Genomic DNA, 26,684 nt, shown 5'->3' with positions numbered 1-26,684 from the left:
AAGGAGAAGTGGTTTGAGTTGAGTGCTGCTTGTTTTTTACAGTTGATTTTGACTGGCATTCCAGTAATGTATTTAAAAATTTATTTATTTTTTCATGCCTCACAACTTTTTTGTTTCCATCAAGATATTAAGTAAGCTGTCATGCAGCCAATGCATTGAAATATTTTTTTCTTCTACGCTTCATTTTGTCTTGATTGGACTCTCATAATAATGGTTTGGCACCCAGGGCAGCGTATTTAATTAAATTCCTGTTTTTTCTGGTTTTGAGCATAGCTCTGCCCCTGTCAAGTTGATCATACCCTTTCCCCTTGACCCCACCCATTCAGCTGTCTGCAGCCCCCCTTTGAGTTGAAGTCACCAGCTGCCACTTGTGTGTGTAAATATATATATATATATATATATATATATATATATATATATATATGTATATATGGATCTACTACTTTTGATCAACAGCACATTTGATCGAAACTCATTTGATCGACAGCACATTTGATTGAAAACCAATATTCATGGCAATTAACAGGGAGTTGTCCCCCTCCCCAAAGATGTGCGACCCTGGAGTTGATATATAAAGGTAGGGGGGTGTGGGGGGTGAAAGCCCCCACCTAATTTCCTTTAAAAGAAGAAAATAAAAGAAAATGTATATATTTGCCCCCCACACCCCCCCCCACCTTTATATATCAACTCCAGGGTCACACGACTTTGGGGAGGGGGACAACTCCCTGTTAATTGCCATGAATACTGGTTTTCGATCAAATGTGCTGTCGATCAAATGAGTCTATATATATATATATATATATGTGTGTGTGTGTGTGTGTGTGTGTGTGTGTGTGTGTGTGTGTGTGTGTGTGTGTGTGTGTGTATATATATGTGTGTGTATATATATATATATATATATATATATATATATATATATAATGGGTCTACCTCACATGACTGAAATTTCATTTGACCGAGACCATAATACTGAATTTTCAAAATACTAAAAACTCATTTGACTGAATCTCATTATAATGAATTGTAAGCCATAGACATGATGTGGATTTCCCTTCTCCTGTGATTTGGGATTGTGATTACTATCTGGGGACCCAAATAGATAGTAATCTATCCTTTGATAATCATATTGCTAAGGTGGTTAGAAAATCCTTCTATGTGACCCACCTAATCACAAAAGGGTTTCATTCTAGAACAAAAGAGGTTATTGTGCTCCTCTACTTATCACTCATCAGACCCATCATAGAGTACAGCGCCCCATTTCGGATGTACCTTACAAGACACCTGCAACAGCTAGAAAGACCACAGAAGTACCTCACCAAGAGGATTACTGGCCTCAAACAGATGCCCTATGCAGCCCGACTGAAGAAACGCCAGCTGTACTCGGTTGCATACCGCTTATTCAGAGGTGATCTCTGCCTGACATACAAGGCCATGTCCAACCCAGAATTGATGGACATACTCCACCTAAAAAAAAACAAATCCCTGAGAGCCACTCCTCTAGGGATCTAAACCTCACCACAACGATAAATAGGATGTGCTGGAGGGATAGATTCCTGTCCCAGAGACTTTCCATGCTTTGAAACAGGATTCCAGTCTACATTAGGCAGAGCCCCTCACTAACACTCTTCAAAAGTGGATGGGAAACAGAAAATTTACACCAGGGATAACTGCAGTGGCTCTGCTGGACAGAGGCACAGGGAACTAATGGCTCTGCTGGAAAGAGACATACTGAACTAATCTAAGGGGGTGGCGAAAGCCAGCACATTCTGGCTAGGTTTATAGATGCCCTTGAGCAGATAGCCTAGTACTTACCTATGAACCTATGAACCTATACAAATGGAGAACTGCAGTGGTCCTTTCTCTTTGCACAAGGGCAGGGCATTAACTGACCTCAGGAACTACATATCGATAAATCTGACAAGTCTTATATGCAGAGCCATGGAAAAATTATCATGGAAATGATTAATAAGGACATAGACAACTTTCAAACACTGGATCCAACTCAGTTTGGTTTAATCAAAGGAGGTTATGCCTACTGAACCTGGTGGACTTCTTTGAGAAGATCAGCACAGTAATGGATGAGGGCAAGACAGTGCAAACTGCCTACCTTGACCTGGCTAAGGCATTTGATTCAATACCTCAATCAGGCATTGTAAACAAACTCATGGATATAGGCATAATCCACTACTTTATGTACTGGATAGCAAACTAGCTCTAAGGACCCAGGAAGTTAACAATGGGGTAGACCACCTCCACAAAGAGGCCAGTCACTAGTGTGGTCCCTCAAGGCTCTGTGCTGGGTATGATCCTTTTTGGCATCTACTTCTCAGATGTCAAGGCCAATGTCAAGGATCTCTGGCTGACCAAGTTTGCAGATCATTGCAAACTAGAAGCAGTCATAGAATCCCTGAAAACACTAATGTCCTACAGAAAGGATTAAGACAGATAAGTGATTGGTGCTAAAGCCACAGATTACAAATCAGTGCCAAGAAATGTTTAATAGTACCCTTTTGAAAGTCAGCCACCCTAGGAAATTATCTAATTGATAGCGCACCCCTAAGAGTAGAACCGGTACTCAGGGAATTGGATATGCATGTAGATAGTAACCCTGCTTTCAACCAAGATGTTTGGTGTAGTAAGGAAATCATTCTCTGTGGCTCAAATTATAAGCAATTGCATAGCATCTGGGTCCAAGAAAGTCACCATTACAATCTATATAGCCCTATTCTGGCCCATCATTGGGTACAATGCTCTCTTTGCTATGTACCTGACAAGGCATATGTAACAACTGGAACATTCACAGAGATTCCCCATAAAAAGAATACAGGGTGTAAATAGCATGTCCTCTGCAGATTGCCTCAAAGCCTTATCTTTATAGTCTGTTTCCTCCAGACTATTGAGAACCGATCTATGCCTGGCATACAAGGCATTCTTGGATCCCACTCTGATGACCTTTTTGCATATCCGCAAAAATAAATAGCATCATAATTAGTTGATCTAGGGATTTAAACTTTGCTTGGGACATAAATAGGACTAGTTGGAGAGACAGCCATGTATCTCAAAGAATTACCCTTCTCTGGAACAGGCTTCCCATTTATGTGAAGCAGAGTGCTTCCCTAACCCTATTCAAGAGAAACCTGGACCAGTGGATTGAAAATTGGAAATACTCCTGGGTTTAGCACCTGTGCTTGGTTGGCTAGGCTTATAAAGGCCTCAGTGATTGTTAACAAGTGTACAGCTATGAACCTAAATAATCTTGCATTTCCCAGGGGTATACAGCTAAGTCTGCAGAGTACAGCTGCAAGGAGAGGAATCAGGTGCCTAGAAATTGACAGAAATTAAATCCTGTCACCCTGCCCTCTAAGCCTATCCACAAGTTTAAACTTTTTTTTCATTTGTTAAGTAGGAAAGTAAAGTGGTCAACCCTGACTCTTTCCAATCACTACCTGGCCCATTAAGGCAATTGCAATATGTATGCCCACTTTATTAGGCAATTAATTTTTGGTTTTGGTTTGTTTTTGTGATGAGACCAGAGTATCAGGATCAAACATCAGATAAAGGCCAATATAATATCTTAAAAAACTATATGGATGTAATAGCAGAGAATGGGCCTCTGAGGTGCAGTCTATCTTAAAATATGATACAAAACTTACCCTTCTTAATCATGCCCTTGTCAATAATATATATGCTCATTAAAATGATTTAAAAATGTAATATTCCACTCTGCAGTTCAAATGTAAAGTGGTAGCATTATATGGCCTTCTCCTTTTGTGAACTGCTTGAAAAGTCTGTAGCTCTTAACATAAACCTAATCTGCATTTCATTATGTGGAATGTGATTAGATTGCACAAATACTGCTTTGCACTACGGGATAGTATTGGTGGTGAAGCTTTTAGGAGTTATACTGTCCCACTATCAAGGTTACTGCATTGAACAAACTGGAATAAAGGACTTAAACCATTTTAAGATATTTCTTTGTGTATCCAAACGCTACTGCGGTGGTGGTGCTGCAGTAGCGTTGTTGCCTCACAGTAAGACGTTGTCCCGTTCAATTCTCAGCTAGAGCGTCTTCTGTGTGGAGACATGCATGAATGGGCGTACCTTTGTTGAAGGTTGTGCATCAGGGCTGGCAACTCGGCACATAAAAATCTACTACCAATCATTAGCAGACTGGAGTTCCTCTGTGGCGACCCGTAACCGGGAAAAGCCGAAAGACACAACAACAACAACAACTTTGTGTATCCAAACACTTGGGTATTACAATCCCAAAGTGTAGTTTTCCAGCCATTGTTCAAAAACTTCTTTTCAGCTGATAAAATACTAAAATTTAAAAAACTGTGTAGTGTCCTTAAAGCAGAGAAAGCAGCCAAACAACAATTACTAATTCCAATAATAAATGGTAATTTATTTAAACTAATGTATACATTTGACAGTCCTCATTTTTTCAGTTCCAGACTACTTTTTAAGTAAATTTAAGGAAATTGTTTCAATCCACATATTAAATTACTTGTCAGACAGGAAATAAAGGTTGCAGCTTACCTAGGTTGCAAGACTAGAGCTATATTCATAAACACCTAATAATTTTCAGGTGTGTGCATTTAATGCATGTATTAATGAAACTTTGGATTTTTTTTTTTTACTTATTAGCAAGTCAAGTGAACAAACCCTTAGACCTTCTTCAGTCATGACACATGCCACAAGTGCATGTATCCAGTTGAACAGACTCTTAGAACATCTTCTGTTATGGCAAGTTTCCTCAAGCGACTTTACTATGGTCAACACATCTTCTGGTACTACATTCAACGTACAGATCACTGTTGCAGTAGCCTAAGCTATTTGAGTAGATTACTAAGCTTAGAATCCAAGAAGGGAAGCAGCAAATAAATGAAAACTCCAGGAACCCCTAGAGATTCTTCCCAGCAAAGTCTGTACTGAACCTGGAAAAGGAATCTTGTTTGTAGGGCTTTGCAAAGTTATGTGCAAAGGATCAAGTTGCTTCCACTAAGATACTTCATCAGTCCACCCCTTTCCAGAAAGCCACCAAAGAAGCTAAAATCCTGTGAAATGGGCCCTGACTCTGCTTGGAAGTAGCTTATTATGATGAGAATGACAAAAAGCAATAGAGTGAAACAACCACATGGAAATAGTCTGCTTTGACACTGGTTGTCCTTTCCTCTTACCTTCATAGGGCACAAGCACCTGATCAGCTTTCCTGGAGGTTCAAGTTTTGTGTGGGTAGCATTTGAGATGCATGCGGACATCCTGAGTGTGAAGAATATTTTCTCCATTGTTCCCGGTTTCAGGAAAGACAGGAAGATTAATAGTCTGGTTTAAGTAAACTCTAGGACCACTTTAAGCATAAAATAAGGATTAGTTCTCAAAGAAACCCTGCCCTTGTGAAAAATGAGGTAGGGTTGACTCACCATAAGTACTTGCAACTCAGATAATCTAACAGAAGTCTGAGCAATGAATAAAGCAGTCTTCCATGATAATAGCCTCTTTGATAAGCTGGTTTGAATGGAAATCAGTAAACCTTTCAAGCACAAAGTTAGGATCCCAAGGAGGAGCCACCTGTTTCATAAGTGGACAAATATGCAACTCTCCTTTCAAAAACTGTTAAAACCAAGTATGGTTTAAGGGGGGATTAAAGGCATACAATAAGAAACAGCTGACAAATGCTTCTTTTAAAGAGGAGTAAGAAAGTCCAGATGACAGTAACCTTCAAATAGTAAAGAACCAGAGGCAGCTGGGCCTGAAGAGGGTCATGGTTCTTTTTCTGGTACCAAGTAGAAAATATATTCCATTTGCACATATATGATTTCCTAGTAGCAGTTTTTTGCCACCTTTAGTACCTGCTGCAGGTCTGTAGAAAAAAGATATCTAACATGTATCAAAATTGTATACTCAGGTAGTTAGGCTGAGGTGTATCAAACAACACCTGTCTTGTATGAGCAAATCCATTCTGTAAGGAAGCATGTGATAACTGCCCTTGGCCAGATTGAATGGAAGTTGGAACCACTGTTTCCTGGCCAAAAAGAGTCACCACCACAATTTTTGAAGAATCCTTTCAGATTTTATGAAGAAGCCGGGATATCAGTGGAAAGAATGGGAAAGCATACAGGAATATTTCTGTTTGTGGGAATGAGAATTCATCTGTCTTCCATGCCTGTTTGCAAGAAGTCCAGGAGCAGAATGTCTTTAGTTGTCTGTTCTGAGAGGAGTTAAACAGATCTACCTGATGTGATCTCCACAGTGGAATCAATTCTCAGAAGACCCAAAAATAAAGTTTCTCTTTGTGGTGGGGTCTAGCCTGGACTTACTGGTCTTGGCTTCAATCAAGTTTTGTTCTAAAGGACTGCATGAATCCTAAAGAGTCAAATTGAGCTGAGTTGTTGTCTCCCAGTCTATCATAGCAAGTCTGCAAAGAGAGTGCGATTTGGTACACGTTGTTTGTTTATGTACCACATCACTGTGCTGTCTTCTGTGTGAATTTACAGAGATTCTGGGAACCAGAGATGATTTAAAGGTTTCAAAGCTTTGATTACCGTTGATATCCCTCTGACATTTATGTCTATCTAGAGGGTTCCACAGAGCTTGCACTTTTACCCCCTTTGGAAACCACTGACCACACCAGGACTGATGCATCTGTAGTGATGGGGGGGGGGTTGAAGGGAGAATGGGATACCTGGATTGTAAGCTATTTGGTCTACCCACCATATAATCTCCATATTAACAAATACCAGAACCAAGATCTGAAAAAAACAAAGGTACAGATGCTGATCCCACATTGATCTGAAGTCCCATTGGATTTTCCTCATGTGGATAGCCTCCCTGGTCTAGAAGAAAGTAGCAGTCCACAAAAATCACAAAAACTGATAGGCCAAAGAAGAGCCATAAAGACAGCAGAGTGGACTACTGAGGATAAGAAATAAATTATCTGTCGTTACTATACAAGAAGCCCAGAATTTCGATACAGAAGATATACAAAAAGATTAAGAGAGAAATTTAGAGGAAAGAAAAATACTTCCACAAGAAAAACTCTCAGAAGCTTCAAATAAAAATTTGTGTTCATTAATACAACAGATTTACAAAAACAATTATATAGACCAAGAAACCTTTAGCCGTTTGGAAAAAGAAGAGACTGAGGAAGTGTGAATATATAAAGAACAAAATCTAAAGACTTTTGAAAGGTATAAAAAAGAAATATGGACATGGGAAAGAAACAAAGATCTGATATGGTGCAATATTTATGCAAAGGAGAAAGCTAAATCAATCAACATAAAAAGGCAGCCTCAAAGACATTCAAAGATAAATACAGGCAAAGGCATTCAGATATGGAAAATTTTACAATAAAGAAATAAGATCACAAAGAGGGAACGTATAACAGATGATTAGTAAAGTACAAGTTAAAAAAATAGACAATGAAGTTATGGAATACTTGCAAAGTGAAGGATTTAGTGTAGGAAGTCTAATACAGGTCACATGACAGCATGATGGAACAACAAATCCCCATAGTAAGGAGAAACAGGAGGAACAGGAGATATCTGAAGAAGAAATATGAACATAGGAAAGAAAAAGAGATTTAATATGGTGCAATATTTATGGAAAGGAGAAAGCAAAACTTATAAATACAAAAAAGCAGAACCAAAGATATTTGAAGAAAAATACAAGGAAAGGCATCTAGACATGGAATATTTTACAATGCAGAAAATAAGAAAACAAAGAGGAAAAGCAGAAAAGAGCATTAGTAATGGAGAAGTTAAAAACGGAACCTGAGGTTATGGTTTACCTGTGAAGTGGAGAAGTTAGTGTAGAAAATCTAACTCAGATAGCATCACAGCAGGATAGAGCAATGGATCCCCAAAGTAAGGATAAACCACTGGAATGGGAAACATCTGATCAGTTGCCATATGAAGATACTTTGGAGCCTTCCATAGGAAACCAGTACAAATGTTCAGTTGGATTTGCACATCAAGGGGAGGAACAGGAAACTGTGGCAACTCTGACACAGTCAATGTTGTGGAGAGATAGGCCAGTGAGTTCCCATATGAAAGAGCAATGGATGACACAGGATGAAACTGAAGAGAAAGTGGCAGAGGAAGATGCTGTGGAACTTTTTATAGAATGCCCAGAGGAAATGGAGAACAAGCAATGTGCCCTCAATTTAGAAGAAAATGATCTAAGAAAAGAGTAGCTTGATTTCATAGAAATGGATAGACATAGTAAGATAAATGAAAGAAATAAGACTACAGAAAGTCAATAAAACCCAAAATTTAGAAGTTTGATAAAACAGATGAACACAGTAATTAGGACTGTCCATAGAGCTTCATGTGATATAACAGAAGTAAATAGAATATACTACTGTGCAGCTAAATTATTAACAGATAAAGTCTTACCACAAAAAAACATAGGGCAGTAAGGGAAAGGAAGGTGAGAAATCAAATGCCATCATGGAAGTATCACATACAGAAAACTATGATGCAATTAAGACAAGAGGTGTCACTATTAGAATAGTACAGAAGAGGAAACAGATCAACAACAATACTCAGAAAGATAGGCGTGATAAAAGCAACACTTAGTATCAGAAAAGACCAGGATCTAGCATATGCTACTGCAATAATAAGCTGAAGATCAGCTTTAAGGGGTGGGTGGCCTAATGGTTAATATGTTTGCCTTACAAACAGAAGGTGCAGGGTTTGAGTCTCACAAGGGATAATTGGCTAGGCTTACAATGGTTCACAAGGGCAGTTAGCCTAGTACCATGAACCTAACCTAACCTATTATTATAGCACAATCAGAAAAACTTAGAAGATAAACAGATAAATATAAAGGAAAAGTGCAAAATAAGCAATTTATTAATGACCCAAAAAGTTTTATAGAGAATTGGGAAACAAGGAAAAAGGAAAAGAAACAACACCAAAAAAAGAAGAAATAGGCACATTATGGAGAAATATCTATGAAGATCTTATGGAACATAACAAAGATGCTAAATGGATAGAAGAAGTAAAAGAAAGAATAAGAAGTTCAAATGTACAGGATATGAAACGGGATGGAGTAACGTCCAGAGAGAGATTTAAACTAAGTTAACAAAAGCTCCTAATTGGAAAAACCCAGGCCCAGATGCAGTGCCTAACTTCTGGCTAAAAGTATTAACATCTTTACATTAAGATTTAGCCATGAGAAAGAACTATTTATCTGCTCACCCCAAACAGACACCAGCCTGGTTAACAGTAAGAAAAACAACACTCCTACTTAAGCACAAACCTGCAAGCTACTCTAAAAACTATAGACCAATAACTTGCCATCCAACAACATATAAACTATACACTGGAATTGATGCTGACATAGTTTATAGTCATTTAGAAGAAAACTCAATCATAGCAATAGAACAAAAGGGCAATAAAAGAAAGTCATATTGAACAAAGGATCATTTGTTGTTAAATAAAGTCATAAAGGGGAACTGTAAAAAGAGGAAGAATCTAAGTATAGCATGGCTAGAGTATCAAAAGGCTTTTGACAGTATCCCATATTCATGGATAAAAGAGTGCTTAAAATGTATGATACACCCTACATTGATTACATTAGAGTGACCATGAAACAGTGGCCAACCACTTTGTAGTTAAGCCATGATAAAGGAAAAATTATTATTCCAGGGATAAAAATTCAAAGGGGGATATTCCAGAGTGATTCTCTATCACTGCTGCACTTTTGTCTTGCCCTAAACTCATTAAGTTGCTACTTAACAGATTAGGTCATGGCTACAATTTGGCTCCCAAAAAGCAACAAAGTGTAATGACTTCTCATCTTCTTTTTGTAGATGATATAAAACTGCATAATTCATCAGATGAGGAACTGAAAGCACAACTGCAAGTGGTCAAAACTTTTTCAGATGATGTAAGAATGTCATTTGGTCTTGATAAATGTGCAAAATCAACCTTTAAAGCAGGAAAGCTGCAACACCAAGAAAACATCAGTTTGGGACAAGAATGTGATATAAAAGAACTTGAGTAAGAAGGAGTGTATGAATATTTGGGAAATGATGAAGGATCAGCAATAAAACATGAACAAATGTGAATAAAACTTAGAAGACTTAAATTAATACTAAAAACAGCATTGACATCTAGGAACAAAGTCCAAGCTATAAACCAATTTGCTCTTCCTGTCCTAACTTACAGTTTTGGAGTGACTGACTGGTCCCAAAAGGTGTTGGATAAGTTGGACAGGAAAACAAGATGGATGCTTCACGCTCATCAAATGATTTATAAAAATCACTGCATACCAAGATTACATATTGCCCGTTCTGAAGGAGGTATGGGCCTCCTCGAAACTGATTACATGTATAGACCTACAATCATGGGACTGCATACATATCTGCTGACTCACAAGACCCAAATGCAATGAAAGTTTTAAAACACAAGGAGAATAAGTCTAAAATGACTTCACTGGTTAGTTTAGCAGAAGCATATCAGCATCAAGCAGGAATGGAAATCAAACCATAAGTAGTTAAAATCAGGCAGCAACTGAATGCGCCAAAAACAAAAGAAAGAATATGAGGTGAAGGATCAGATGAAAGGCAAAAAATGTGGAAAATGCATAAATTTAGTTGTAAGTATAGAAAACTCTTAGAACAACCTCATGTTGATCAGGATAAAACAAAGGAATAGTTAAGGAGAGGAGAATGTAAACCAAAAGACGAAAGGTTAATGTTGGTGACCCAAGACAGTAGACTACATCCACATTGATTTACAAAGTCCATTGAACATGTGGGAAAAATAGACAAATGTAAGTTGTGTAAAACAGAATTGGAAAGAGTTGCTTATCTTGTTGCTGGTTGTGGTATACTAATGGCAGAGGGAATGTATACTGAAAGGCATTATAATGTGGCAGAGCTGTTGCATTGGAGATTGTGCAAACATTATAATTTTGGAGTAGCTGAGAAACACTGGAAACTTGAGCCAGAAAGCATCATAGAAAATAAAGAAGTTTATATCACATGGTATCATCCATTACCAAGTATTTAAAAATAGATGTGAGAAAACCAAATATAGTAGTCCATGAAAAGAAGACAAAAGTAGCATTGTTCATTGAAATTGCGATACCCAGTGACTACAGTGTCTTACTACAGAGAGACACAAAGTCATAAAATATCAGGATTTGCAGGCAAAAATAAGGGCAATGTGCAAGAAGGATACCCAGACAGTTCCAGTAGTAGTAGGAGCAATGGGTCGTATTAAAAGATTTTACAATCATACTTAGATATGTTACCAGTACATGTAATTCCATACGAATTTCAGAAGGAGTCATTACTGGGCACATTGTGGGTGGTGCAAAGAGTACTTTTGACAAACACCAAAGATTGAAAAAAATACTAATTTCATGATCTTTAATCATACTTTGACTTAAGAATGGAGTCCATTCCTATCATGGTATTAGAGACCCAAAAGACTTGGAGAAATTAAAAGGGAGTCTGGCTGTAGGAATCATAACAATTATTGACGCCATGTACCCCAAAACTGAGAAATTCTGTTGCATGTATAAGGCTACGATTGAAGAAACTGAGGAAGAACTGTTGAAACATCTCTACTTTGTCTGAAGGAAGAAAGGCTCTTCCCAGACAGAATCAAACGGACATCCCGGGAATATAATTCTGTGAGAAGGGGTGAGAGAAGATTTCTGAAAGTTGATTTTAAAACCCAGACCGAGTAGAAGATTCTGAAAAGTTTCTAAAGAATCTCAAAATCTGGAAAAAGACTAGGCAAAGATAAGACAATCATACAATTATAGAAAAATATGAATGCCTAGATGTCTGTGATAAACCAAATACTTTGTGAATAACCTTATTGCAGTGGAGAGTTCAAAGGTTAAGACAAAAAACTGATATTGTTAAATAGAAGCATCAGATTTTAAAAGCACATAAGCTACTTGCCAGTGGGAATGTGATGATGAGTTTCCTTTAAATCTATCTTTAGCATGAAAGATAGAGGAGGGGACAGAGGTAAAGGAGACTGAAGGAATAACATTTTGAACTTTAGAATCTTGACAATAAGATTTACAAAGTCCAATACAGACTTCCAGAATCCTTCCTTCATTGGTATCAGAAAAATCCTTGAATAAAAACTTTTGTCCATTTGACAGGGGGCACTGCTTCTATTACTGCCTAAGCAAGCATCTGATGCAGAATGGGAGTAAACAGGGATACATGGTTCACAGAGCAAGGAGGAATCACCAGAATAGTGGAAGGGATTCCCATTGCCAATTATACCCTTGCTAAATTACATTTAAACCCTTTTCTCTCACAGTCTGATACTACGGGGGAAGATGAAGGCTAATGGATATGGAGAAGTTGCCAGGGAGCAGGGCTGAACAGGCAAATATTCAAATATTCCTGCTGACTGGGAGGGATGTCGTTGATTTTTAGAGGCTTCCCTTTCCTTTTTGAGCCTCATTACCATTGATTTCTAATCTCCTTGCTGTTTAAATTGTTTATTGAAAAAGGAAGCTGAGAAGGAAAGTTCGTTTACTTTAATAAAGGAGGGTCGAAATATTTAAGTCAATCCTTGAATCATCTTTTCTCTTTCATCACATTTCTCGAGCACCTCTGCTGCAAAATGATCAAACCAAGCTTCTTTGTCTGAAAGAGGATTTAAATGCTCGGTTTTAACATCTACAGGAAAGGTTTTAAAATTAAGCTAAATCAATCTTCTAATAACTGATTCAGAAGCATCAACTCTGATGGCAGATGCAGCAACATCATAAGAACACTTTAAAATATTCTTAACAACATGAGCAGCAGATGTTAGTGAGGAACTCAAAGATTTTTTTAGCTCAGAAGAAGGGAAGGTTAACAATCAACTTTTGCATGTCCTTAAAAGAATGAAAGGAAATACCTTAATAGATGAGCTTGATGGTTTGAAATCCTAAACATTAAAGTAGCAGAAGAAAACACGCTCTCCCCAACTCGTCTAACGCTTTCCCATCCTCATTTGAAGGAATGGGGTTAGCAGCAGGAGTCTGTGTAACAAAAGCAGTTTTAGATAAATTACTGCTGGATCATCTATAGGCTTAGAAAGCAATACTTATGAGCCTGCAATACTATGTATAACCTGTCAGTCTTCCTAGAGGTAGGAATTTGACTATTAGGCAAACTAGAAGCAATGAGAAAAACATTTTCTGAAGAAGGCAAAATAGGAGGAACAGTTGCATATTTATGTATATCAAACTGTAACAAATCATAATACATTTTCTGTGCCATAGGAATTGTATTCTGCTGTCACCAAAAAAAAAACTCTTTCATTGTCGGTAAAGTACCAGAAAAAAATAAATCTTCAAAAGGGAAATCGTAAACCACTCTTTCCTCAGAATCAGAAAGTTCAGATGGAGAAAAAAATCCAGAGGCACAACCATACCCCTAGAGGGTAAGGAAAATCACTAATGAACTCCTTAGCAAATTCCAGTAAATCTTGCCACTCTATAGAAATAGTAGTAGGAGACTAGAAGATATTCTCACTATGTTTACTTTTCCTGGGAAACTCCCTGGAAACTGACTGACACTTAGTAGACATACTTGCCCCAGATTCAGGTTCTCCTTCCTGGCTGAGTGAAGAACCTTCATTTGCTCCTTCCCCTGTGACTGACAAGAATGGTTCTTCTTTGCCTGCCAAGGGCATCCCTGCAGCAACAGAAAACATGACTATTCCCTGTTATTTGGTAGCTGTAGGTGCAAAACCAAGAGGACAGGTAGAAAAGATGAGTGGTCTGAGAAGCACCAAGCTGCCACAGCAGACTCACCCATCATGTTATGAAGAAAAATAGGAGCCAGTCTAACATCCAAAGACTCCCTGGCAGCTTTCTTTTTCTTTCAGGCAGGGGAAGGTAAAACCATGGAGACTGGTGGTTGATCCATAGGTGAACCGAAAATGAGACCTCAAAATAGAATAATGGAGTCTGAAGGAGTTAGTACAAGGCAAGGTAGAAGACAAGTGGTACTGATATAGACAAATCACTGACAGACCACCCTCAAGCACAGTATCCTGCCCAAAGTACACAAATACACAGCACACGAAGAACAATTCTGTCAAAAAAATAGAATTTGTTTTACACAAAAAGTTAATATAAGCATTAACACATAAACTCCCGTAGAAATGCAAACGACAATCCTAAAAACAATCACTTTTTATCAAAGCATAATGCACTAGACAGAAAAACAAGTTTTCATCAGGAAAAAAAATGATTTAGTGGAAGTTTTTCCCCAACAAAGGACTTATCTGCCTGACCTTGAAGAAATGCTAGCCGCCCAACAGTTCCACATGTCCTGCTGCAGTAGTGCTCTTCATTGTCAAAAATGCTCCGAGGATATTTGTGCTCTAATTGTCCTTACATGGAGCTACCCTCAAGCTCCCAACAAATCACATGAAAGGTACCCTTAAGTGTGAAAGCTGGACAGGCATAAGGGTCAGCATCCAAATAGCTTTAGCTAACAGTGATCTATCTATTGATCATCTAGATTGCTCAGAAAAATTCTTCACAGAGGGATCATACCATCTTCACAAAGCTAATGACTGGAGATCAGGATTATATCACATACACTTGCAATTTGATGGCTCTTATCCACCATGTTAGCACCAGGAAGTGAATATAACCTTGTAATAAACAGAGTTAATATTAAGCAGATGCACATACTGAACAATAGCTGAAGGGCAAAACCATCTGTAAATGAAATCCAGGTAAGAGACACTTTTTGTTTTCTTTTAGCATATAGAGGTTGAAACATTACATCCTTGTACCATCATGCCAGAAGCAGAGGCATTCATGTCTCCCTGTCTAACAGAACAGACAGGACAGCCTGCGTTACTACTGTCATTAGAACCATGCTGATTCCTTTTGCAAAATGAAGTAGCTGTGTGTATGTAAATCACATGAGTAGCTATAACACAAAGCCAGATATACAACCGCTTGTATACATACGTCTGACCCGAGACACAGTCATGCACAATTACAGGTATGGTGCCCACACAGGTCACAGAGATGTGTCATGTTGGCTGGATGCAGGTTGTGTACAAACAGATATGCTTCACACAGTGGGTACATTGGCATTTTGGAGATAAACATGGATACACAGCTGAACATGTATCCCCAGTGTTACCATTCCACACAGTATGAACATTGCTAGCCCTAGGCAGTACTAATACAGCACACAGGATACAATAATTTGTAGCTGCACCTCAGCAGCTACAGTACACAAGTGCATATATATGATCACAAACTGGAGAGGTATAACAGTGCAAGTCTACACACATAATCAAAAGCATTTGTACATAGTCTAACAAAATATATCAGCAATTACAAACTAACAAAAGGTAGACAACACTAATACTCATATCTTGCCAATATATGCAAACAGCAGTCTATCTTATTTACATTTGGTCCTTTCAAATGCCACATACCCAAATTCAAGAAATTCCACTTATGCCAAGTATTAAGTGTTCTTGTCCTGATGTCCATTAGTGGAGTGTGCCCAGCATATTAATGAGGCATTATTACTGATTTATATAGTTGGATTAATGGAGTAAAGATTCTGTGTCATTGCAAACCATGACAGTCGGTGCCATTAGTCATGAGGCACATATCATGTGTATATAATTGTGTTTCTCTTTGTGGCAACACTGCACAACAGTGTGCTTCCACATGACCTCTTATGTGATGTTTCATATGCTGGTACCTCCTTGTACATATTAATTCTCAGTGGTGAACTTTGGGTTCCCCACTTCTCTGATCATGCCTTACAGGACATTGCTAGTACACTTGAAAAATATGAGTATGGCATTATTTGTAACGCATGCTTAACCTTAGCATAGTAATATATGAGTTTTTGACTCTAGCTTAAGGTCACAGCAAGGCAAAACTTAGAGTTTAATTCAGCAATAACAAAATTCTGAAAATAATAATGCATTTGAAAATGATTGCTAGTAACTGACAACATTCTATATTTTCTACAAAGTAGTCAGCTTTATCACTTTTTCATTATGCATTTTTGATGACAGCATTACTTTTCCAAAATTTAGAGATTTTTTTTTCCATGGAAAGCAGTTTGTAATCATGCATAATCAACTTTAAGGCCAGCTCTTAAAACATGGTTAACTCTCTTTATTAGCTGATGTCATGCAAGTAATATCTTGGAATTATTGATGTTAAATGAAGATATTAGAGTACACAACAAATTACAAAACACTACATCACAAGTAAGAATGCTCTTATTTATGTGAGATTTTTAACATACCTCTGAGCTGTTAATGAGCTCCTTTCTGTAGCTCATTATACCGGGTTTGATTCTTTCCCCTCCATTTGCCTAATGTGAGACTCTGAACAAGTCATTTAATCAGGCAGTACACCTGAATTACTCCTGAAAAGGGGCACTTGTGCCCAGTGAGCTGACCTGGTTGACAAATGAATACAAAATGTACACCAATTTATTTGAATCCCTCATGAAGGGTGATGACCATTGTTCTTCATACTGTGTCCACAGTTAAAGGTGTTTTTGCATGACAAAATGTTTGTTTCCAGACAAAGCATACATCACAGTTGGACAGTATTAAAGATTTTACTGTGTAGACATGATATGGGTCATAAAATGTCTGCAGAAAATGTACTTCACAAGTCACAGCATTATGAACTTACAGAAATGTATCCATGCTGAGTTGTATCTTGCATAATTTTTGCACCAAGGTGCAATTTTTCTAGATCACTGCTTTTTATTTCATATCATTATATGAACAGGGCATTCTGTCATGTTACATGCCTAATCAAACTATGTCTCTGTTTCTTTATTTTTGCTGTTCAGATGACTTTCCCCAGTTGCCTTTACCTTGTATAAATACAGTCACTGTTATAGCTGTGGTCATAGGTTTATAGGTTCATAGGTTCATAGGTTCATACTAGGCTATCTGCCCGAGGGCATTTATAAGCCTAGCCCATAGTTTTGTGGCTTACGCCACCCCTTTAGTTTGGAGAAACTATGCCCATTATTTTGCTGTGCCTCTGTCGAGCAGTGACACTGAGGTAACCCCTGGGGTGTATCTGCGATCTCCCATCCATTGGTCAAGATTCCTCTTGAACAAGGCCATCGAGGTGCTCTGCCTCACATAAACCGGGATTTTGTTCCACAGCATAGGGAGTCTTTGGGTGATGAATCTATCCCTCCAGCACGTCCTATTAATAACCGTGTCGAGGTTTAAGTCTCCCGCCCTTGTGGCTCTGAGAGATCTAGATTTTTTGAGATGAAGCATGTTCATCAAATCTGGGTTTGACATGGCCTTGTATGTCAGGCATAGGTCACCTCTGAGCAAGCGGTAAGCAACTGAATATAACTGGAGTTCTTTCAGTCGGGCAGCATAAGACAGATTTTTGAGACCCTTTATCCTTTTGGTGAGGAACTTTTGTGGCCTCTCCAGCTGCTGCAAGTGTCGGGTCAGATACATTCCGAATGGGGCATTGTACTCGATCATTGGTCTGATGAGTGATGAGTATAGGGAGACTATGACTTCCCTTGATCTAGATGTGAATCCCTTTATGATAAGGTGGGCAATGTAGAAGGTCTTCCTAACTACTTTAGCAATATGAGTGTCGAATGAAAGGCTACTGTCAACCTGGGTTCCCAGGTCCCTAATAACTTCTTCTGTGTTCAGGGGATTGCCACCTATATGGTAGCTAGGGGTAACCTTATTTTTCCCGAAGGGTATGACTATGCATTTCTTGGCATTTAACTTTAGGCCATGGCTCTGGCACCAGTTATCCGTTTCTGTGAGACCCTTCTGAAGGATATCTGTGTCGGATGTGTTTTCAACTAGGTGCCCAGTTTGCAGTCATCTGCAAACTTTGTCAGCCATAACCCTCCTGTGTTTGCTTGTACTTCAGAAAAGTAGATGCCAAACAAGAGTGGGCCCAGGACTGAGCCCTGTGGGACACCACTTGTGACAGGCTTTGAGTCTGACATGGCGCCAGCAACTCTGACCCTGTGGGTTCTGTCACTCAGCCAGTTTGCAACCCATCTTGTAATGTATGGGTTTACATTTAAGTTGATGAGTTTTTCAATGATACCCGAGTGAGGTATTGTATCAAAAGCCTTCGCCAGGTCTAGGTAGGCTGTATGGACTGCCTTTCCTCGTCAATGGCCTTAGTGACTGTTTGAAAAAGTCAACCAAGTTTAGAAGGCATGATCTGCCTTTGACAAAGCCAAACTGGGTTGGATCCAAAGTCTGCAAGTTCCCTATGTCTTTATTTATGAGATCCATTATGATCCTCTCCATGGCTTTGCAGATAAGGCTTGTCAAGCTAATGGGATGGTAATTTCCAGGGTCGGTGGAGGCACCGCCTTTGTGGAGTGGGACCACAGTCGCTGTGCGCCACTCCCTGGGTACATATCCGGAGGTGAGACTAAGATTAAACAGCTGTCCTAACTGTGGGTTTAATTCCTCATTGAGTTCATGGAGCACACAGCCGGGGACACCATCAGGTCCCATGGATGCTGTGTTCTTTGCCTTGGAGAGAGCAATTCTCACCTGGGCGTTAGAGATGTTTGGGGGGCTACAATCATTTGGTATAGATATCTCTCCTTTAGGGGGGGAGGGGGGGGAGAAGTTTGCACTGAACCTTTCAGCCAGTATGTTGGCTCTCAAGCTCTTAGCACAAAAAATCTTGTCAAAGCCCAAAATAATGAGGGGACATATATCCCCAATAATAGGGACAATTTTAAATATTGCTCTTATAAACTTAGAAAGTTGATAGAATAAAAGGTCTTTTATTAACATATATTTATGAATGATATGAAACCTTAAGCGCAAATGCCTGTCATTATTTTGTGAATTCAGTCCTCACTGATTTGCAACAAAAATCCAGAAAACTGTAATTTTTGAGGAACAGACCAAAAATACAAAGCAAAAATCTGGGCACTCTGCAAAAATCTGGACAGCTCAGAGGTATGGTCATGGTATTTTAAGACAAAAGTGAAAATTCAGTATGTTAACTATTAATTTGAAACAGAACCCTTACTGAATTTCAGAACCTCGTTTGTGTTTTCTGTTCTTTAATATTAATCCTCAAGTATTTGAATTATTTAGAACTTGTTTTATAGGTTAATAAAAGGTTCAACATGCCTTAGGATTTACTCTACAACAAGCATGCATAGTTCTGCTTTTGTACAGAATGCACTGTGAGCAGTATTACTCTGTTTTTTTTTTCAATAAAAAGATAAATCTCTCTCTCTGTTTGCTTTGCAGGAAAGAGACAAGCACCTACTGTGCCAGCAAATAGCCCTGCCCTGCAGCTAGCAACCTCCCCAGCTTCAGATATTTCTGATGTCCAACAAGGAAAAATTCCTTCAGTTCGTAAAACACAAGCAAGCAATGTAAAACCCCCAGGTGTGCCACCACCTCTGCCCCCTCAGCCAACTTTAAGGAGAAAAAGTGTCAAAACTGCACCCTCACCTCCTGGTACAGCTGCATCAAGCAGACCAGAAAACATTGCTTTGGCTGATGATGCCAAAGAGCTACATTTGGAGACAAGCAGTACACTATCACAACAAAGTATACCAGAAGATAAGGAAGTGGACAGTAGCAGAGTAACAGGGCCTACTATAAACATGCCACATCCAGTGCCACGGCCACGAATAAGACAGTCATCTACAGACAACTGATAAGCAATGACAGCAGCTTCTGTACAAAATACTACTGGAAGAAGACATTCCATCTGAAATCCAAATGCCAATGTGCAGAGTGCTTATCATGTTTAATGGTTCAAGAATATAGTTAGGCAAGCTTTTGCATCTCTTTGAAAAAAAAGGCAGTGTGAAATGGTTATTATTTGGGCTGACTTTGGCTTATGGTCTTTACTTTGACTGTAAAATATCCATACCCTTGAAAATTGGTGAAATTAATTCATGAGGTCTCGTTTCTATTTCAGGCCACGATTTTTCAAATGCAGGTTGTTACCATAGTACTGGAACCATTCTAGGATGTATGTAATAATGAGACTGATATAATGCTGCAGCATGACATTGTAGGAGGCCAATATAGAGCACCTGAGAAGAACAATCTCTCAGAACTAGGTGATGCTGCACGTAAACAAATTACTGTTAAGGAATCATACTTTAAACTGTGAGAAGAGAAAGGAGTAAACATCAGGTATTCTTCATTCTCCCTTACTATCAGGTTAAAAAATAGAAAGCCAGATTCTTTGCCTGCTGGATGATTGGGACTTTAGTTTCAAGCAGCGTGGGTTATGGAATTCTCAACCATTGCATAACCATAAGATCTTACCATATGTCAATTTTTCCAGAATAAAGCAACTCAAGCACAAGCAATCCCCATATATGAGGCAACATGCATGAGGCGTGGAGGTCATTCTTTAGCGACTCATCCTTCTCTGGCCATGTGGTGTAAAACATAACACCAATCCAGGATTAATGGTGTACACTGCATACACTCCAGAGTTAGTGGAGTAATTCACATCTCATGTGGATGCAGTAAGGCATACCCTGTATGAGATATGAGAACATAACAGGACAGAAAATGATACAACCACAAAAATAAATAAGTACGTAATAGAGAGTACAGGTTAAAGAATGTTATTCCCTTGAATAGGTGCTGCAGTTCTGTAGAATAAACAAAAAGACCAAAATGATTCTATAGTCAGTGCACATCAGACCAGACGACAGAATTGTGTTATCACAAAGCACAGAATGATGATTTTAGATTTACTTAACAGTAAACCTCAGTGGAGAAAGTGCCCATTTGAATGTAAATGTTCAGTATTTCATTCTAGTTTACCAAGATGAACTTGTTTAAGATAGCAGTCCGTCTTTTTGCAGTTGGTCTCATGAGGACCTTGTTCAGGGTTCATGGGATAAACTCAAGCAGGTTTTCACGCCTGTCTGCGCTAAGTGATAAACTCAGACTGTGACTTAAAATCACCTGTGGTAATTAATAATATATAGTTGGGTCAGGTTACTCCATACCATACGCTATTATATGTTTTGCTTTTCCTATGAGATTGTATAATGCACTGTTTATATTATAATGTCACACTGTGCATGTTTATTGCATCTTTCTCAGAAAACTCCTTTTCTACTGCTATAAAAACAGGAACAAAGTAGATTACTGCTTCATGAAGTATATCTGAACATTTTCAAAGCAGCAGATGCTATGGATTTCACCCTATAGTCCTAAGTTTTATTCTCTCCATATCTTCTTGCAAGCTTTGTGAGTCCAAGCAAGTTACTGAAGTAAACAGTTGTCTCTACAAGCATGTGTCTGCACAGAGTGGGCTTATTTGGTTATCACACAAATAAAGTAAGTATTAAAATGAATATGGCAATGGATGGAATGTAGACAACAAGGAGCTTAAAGATCACTGTCACAGGACACAGAGAGAGAGAAACAGTATGAATTAGTAATTAATCATAGCTGCATGGTTTCTTATAGTGATAATGTAAGTCACATCCAGGGTGTATATAAAAGCAAACAGAAGACATTGGGAATGGTAGAGTTTGTATGCAGGCATTTCTGAACTGATACACAGAGTAACAGAATTCATATATGGGGAACTGATGTGACAAAGTGAGGTAAAATAGTACAGGACAGCAAAAATAATCTAACAATCAGGAAATAAGACATAGAAGGAGAAATGACAATATCTGCCTTTGTGTAGTTTTGAAAAAAAAAAAACAGGCAAAGGATGGCATAATGTAACATTCCTGTAGACATTAGCAGAAAAGAAAATCCTTCATTTCCTTTGACTTTCATAGTGCAGAAAGACTTCTCCTCTAAATAAAACAAGGTGCAATTAAGGCATTTACAACTGCACTTACACTGAAGGAAAAATGGATAATAGAACAATACCAAAGGAAGCAATACTGACACAAGTAAAGCAAGCCTACTGTTTGTACTTTTCATCTGGATCACTGGAAAACATGTACCAAAAATAAAATGAGCAGTACATAATAGGGTCAATGCAAAGTATTAGTTTGGATGACCAGAGTGAATATGACTAAGCATCTTTTTTAATCATTGTTATTTTCTGTAAATGTGCACATTCAAAGAAAAGGATATGGTGAAACTGCAGTCCTTGGATAACAAAACTAATTAGATCTGGTGTGATGCAATAGAAAACTCTTGATAGTAAGGCTCACTTTCCATTTGCAACAATGAATGGCCAATGTTTCACCTTTGATGGTATTAGTATATCGCTGATGCAGTATGAAATTTCCAAACATTTTTTAAAAATTATATATTTTTTCATTTTGTTTTCTTCATCTGTATTATATTGAATTGTTCTGGTAATAGATAGTTTACATGTTAGTGTGAAGAGTTTGTCAAACAGAGGACTCTGAATTCTGTAAATTTTTGATTGCCTATATATGAACAAATCAGAATGTAGTATGCACACAGGAAATCCTGTTAATCTATGTTTTTTCTTGAACATGAATGAGGCATTTTCACTCTGTAGTAGACTGATTCCAGGCTTCACAGAGTAAGCTAAATGAAAGGCCGCAGTCTGAAACTATACTGTGTTTTATTGAAACATTTTTTATAAATAATATTTTGGGAGATGTCCTGTGTTTTGTCAATGCTGTATAAATAATTTAAAATAAAACAAAGGGTGAAACTTCAGCTATTTTCTGACTCAGTAATCATTATCAGCAGTACACATTAGTAACAGCGCATGCCCAATAAAACAAATGTCATAATATACCATTCTATGCCTATTAATAGCATCTGGATTTTCAGCCCTCAGCATTCAACCACAGCTATAATGTTCCTTGAGTGGCACTTGTGAAGGTATGTACTGGTGACGGAATATAGAGTTGGTGACTCCCTACCTTTATTATACCCTTCAATTAGTAGAAATGCTCCTGTGATTTAAAAATATGTTCCAAACAGCATTCAATCATTTTGTATTGTTGGGGAAATGGTCTCCACACCACTCATGCATTGTATTGTTCCTCCTTACGTATTATAAACCTGGCTACCCCCCATGGCACTTCTTTTACTCCTACTATATTACCTTCTATGTTGAGCCATCTGGTTATGTGGGGTAAGTCGCTGCTTGCATCATCATCATCATCATTCCCCTTCCTTGCCTCATGTCTCTATCCTGCCCCAGGGTCATATCATTTTGGGCCATATCGCACATGACTCATGGTCAAATAGAGCCCATCCCTTCAAAGAGAAACAAACTTATGGCTAACTCTAATACTTATGTCCTCTGCCCAGACTCATGAGGCAGGAAAAGAGAGTGATCATACTGTGGACAGAAGGCTGGAAATTTGGTGCATGTGAGTGGAAGACTTACTCCCCTGACATGCCACTGTGTTGTGTTAGTTATTGCATGCTATTAGGCACAGCTATAAGACACATCTACAACCTCGCACAAGAGACACACACACACACACACACACACACACACACACACACACACACACACACACACACACACACTCTCTCGCACACACACACACACACACACACACACACACACACACACACACACACACACACACACACACACACACACACACACACACACACACACACACACACACACACACACACACACACACACACACACACACACACACACACACACACACACACACACACACACACACACACACACACACACACACACACACACACTCACACACACACACACACACAAACATGACACAACAGACAGACTCAAACATATACACAAATACACACACACACACACACACACACACACACACACACACACACACACACACACACACACACACACACACACACACACACACACCTCACATTCCTGTCCAGCACCTAGTCTTATTGCTACCAGATTTCCACGGGGTAGCATAGAACATTCAGTTGTCATCCAGCACATCATCACTAACTCTCAGGGAAAGCAGGTTTGTGCCTCATAATTCCTCCCCCTGGCTCAGGTCCTGAAGTGTCCTGGCTGTTAATTAAATCCAGGTTTGTCTAGGTCCTAATCAAAGTTTCATTTGTCTTTACCTTGGAGGAGAGAGGCAGCTATGAGGGGGGTTCTATAATACAATTACAGAAGCCACAAGTTCAGAGTGTGCTTTTACTCTGAGCTATTATTATTAATATATAATCATATGCAGTTACCTTAGAACAAAGAGCACTGTGCTTTCATTCTCACAGTGAGCCAGATATGGACCAGGCCATCCCATTAATCCTGATAGAGACTAGGCCATCAAAGTGGTACTGCACCTATGCTTCCTACTGCTGTATAGCTAACCCACATTTGATGTAAGAGACTAGATGGGCAGACAGTGGTGGTAGGAAAGATAAGTTCCTTCCATATAGCACAGCTAATAAACAAAGGGATTGTGTTTAGATCTAAGGATGTCATTATCCCCCTTTACTCAGCCCTCATTAGACTAATTATTGAATATGATGCCCTCTTTGGCTTATCTGTCCAGAGACATGCAAACACTGGAACACCCACAGAGGTGCATTACTAAAAGGATACAGAGCCTAAGCAACATGTCTTACATTGACTGACTCAAATCCCTGTCACTACAGGATCATAGGATCATAGGACATTACTAAGCTATCAACCCGGAGGTCATTTTAAGTCTAGCCATTTCAACCCAATGTAATACCATAAAGGTACTAGTCAATACCCAAGACTACATTTAGTGATGACTGCCCATGTCCAGGAGGGTAGTGGGCACTATCGCTGGTAAGACTTCACAGTGCCCCAGCCACTCATCCAGGTTCCTCTTGAAGAGTGTCATAGAGGTGGTCTGTTACACATGAATTGGTAGCCTGTTCCAAAGACGTGGCAGTCACTGGAAGATAAATCTGTCCCTCCAGCATGTCCTATTTAAGTCACAGATCATATTTAAGTCCTTGGAATGGGTAACCCTAGACCCATTTGATTTACGGATATGCAGTAAGTTCATTAGGTTTGGGTATTGGGCTACTCTGCAGGCCAGGCATAAGTCTCCCCTAAGAAGTCTATATAATATGGAGCATAGTAACAGGGACTTTAGTCGGTCCATGTAAGGCACATGCTGGAGGATCTTCATCTTCTTCGTTAGAAACCTCTAAGGTCTCTCTGATTGTTGTAGGTGCTTAGTATGGTACATGCCGAATGGGAAGTTATACTCAATTAGGGGAGTTATAACTTATTTTGCTCTCAAGGTGATACATTTACTATTCAAGTGAGCTGCATGGAAAGCTTTCTGTACAACAGTAGACATGTGGTGGTTGAAGTTAAGGTCATGGTCAACCTGTGATTCTAGGTCCCTTATGGGTACTTAGGATATTTTTACTGATTTGATAGTGTGAGGGGACATTGTTTGTGCCAAATGGAATGATGATGCATTTCTTTGCATTCAGCTTGGGAGTATTGCACCAGTCACTGGTCTGTGCAAGATCATCCTGGAGTATACTGGCATCATTTGGGGATTCAATGATTGCACCTACTTTGCAGTCGTCTGCAAACTTGTTCAGTCACAGACCTTTAATTTTGATCTGAGCTTCTGAAAAGTATATACTAAACAGTAGGGGGCCCAGCACTGACCTCTGTGGCACCTCGCTGGTAACAGGTCTGTTGGTTGATGTGGAGTCACCCACTTTGATAGTGTGTGTCCATTTTGTGAGCCAGTTGAAACCCATCTTACAACAAAGTGGTTTACATTCAGTTTGCTACGTTTATTGGTAATGCCTGAATGTGGGATTGTGTTGAAAGCCTTTCCCAAGTTGAGGTATGCTGTGTGCTCAGATTTGCCCTCATCAATGGTCTTGGTCACACTTTCAAAGATATCCACCAGATTTAACAGGCAGGATCTGCCCTTCACAAAGCCAAATCGGGTAGAATACAGGGTTTGGAGGTCACCTATGTCTTTATTTATGAGGTCCATAATGATATGTTCCATGGCCTTACAGATGATGCTGGTCAGGCTTATAGATCTGTAATTCCCCAGGTCTCTTGCTAGGCTACCTTTGTGGAGGGGAATGACTGTAGCTGTTCTCCATTCTGCAGGAACAAAGCCTGTGGTTAGGCTGTGATTGAAAAAGGTATTTTGTGGTGATACTAATGAGTGTTTTAGCCTGTTTAGAAGACAGCCTGGGATGTCATCTGGTCCCACAGAGGTTGTGTTCTTTGCCTTGGACATGGCTTTGAGGACCTGCTCTTCAGCTATGTAAGTTGGGAAGAGGGGGTTGGGGGAGGATTTATTGTAAGTTAAGAAGGGATAATGGACTGACATTTTCACCAAACCTATCCATTAGCAGGTTTTCTGTCTCTGTGGGTCCAGTGTGTGTGATACCATTGACCACCAGTTCTGCACATGCTTGGGTCCTACCCTTTAGGTTATTTGCATAGCTGTAAAAGGCCTTATGGTTATCCTTGGCAGTTCTTGCTAGGTTTCTCTCAAAGGAGTTCTTGGAGCATTTGACAAATTGTCTTATTTGCCTGTTAAGGCTGAGGAGGGTGCTTTTCTATTGTTGGGTCCTTGTCTTTGTTTTCGTGGACAGCAACATTTTACATATATTGCAGAGTTTTCTGATGCTGGAAGCCCACCATGACAACTTGATTTTACTTGGGGGGTTTGGCTTTGAGTCTATCTAGTGCAACCACTTTTGTACACTTATGAAAGTGATTGCACAGGGCATTAG

The 26,684-nt window shown here is 39.1% G+C and overlaps 1 protein-coding gene across 1 annotated transcript in view; it reads left to right on the top strand.

Moving 5' to 3' along the window:
• Positions 1-22,661, top strand: part of SH3BP1 (SH3 domain binding protein 1) — a 1,277,628-nt gene extending 1,254,967 nt beyond the window's left edge. Inside the window, exon 18 of the mRNA XM_044063342.1 lies at positions 19,272-22,661. Coding sequence (XP_043919277.1) covers positions 19,272-19,687 — 416 coding nt within the window. The 3' untranslated portion in view covers positions 19,688-22,661. The remainder of the gene's footprint in view (positions 1-19,271) is intronic.
• The last annotated feature ends 4,023 nt before the right edge of the window (positions 22,662-26,684 follow it).

The sequence above is a fragment of the Protopterus annectens genome, chromosome 1.part0 (assembly GCF_019279795.1).
Source record: "Protopterus annectens isolate FY-2018-M chromosome 1.part0, PAN1.0, whole genome shotgun sequence".
NCBI classification, from domain to species: Eukaryota; Metazoa; Chordata; order Ceratodontiformes; family Protopteridae; genus Protopterus; species Protopterus annectens.
The sequence above is the reverse complement of the archived record's forward strand: the minus strand, read 5'-3'. Positions and strand labels throughout refer to the sequence as shown.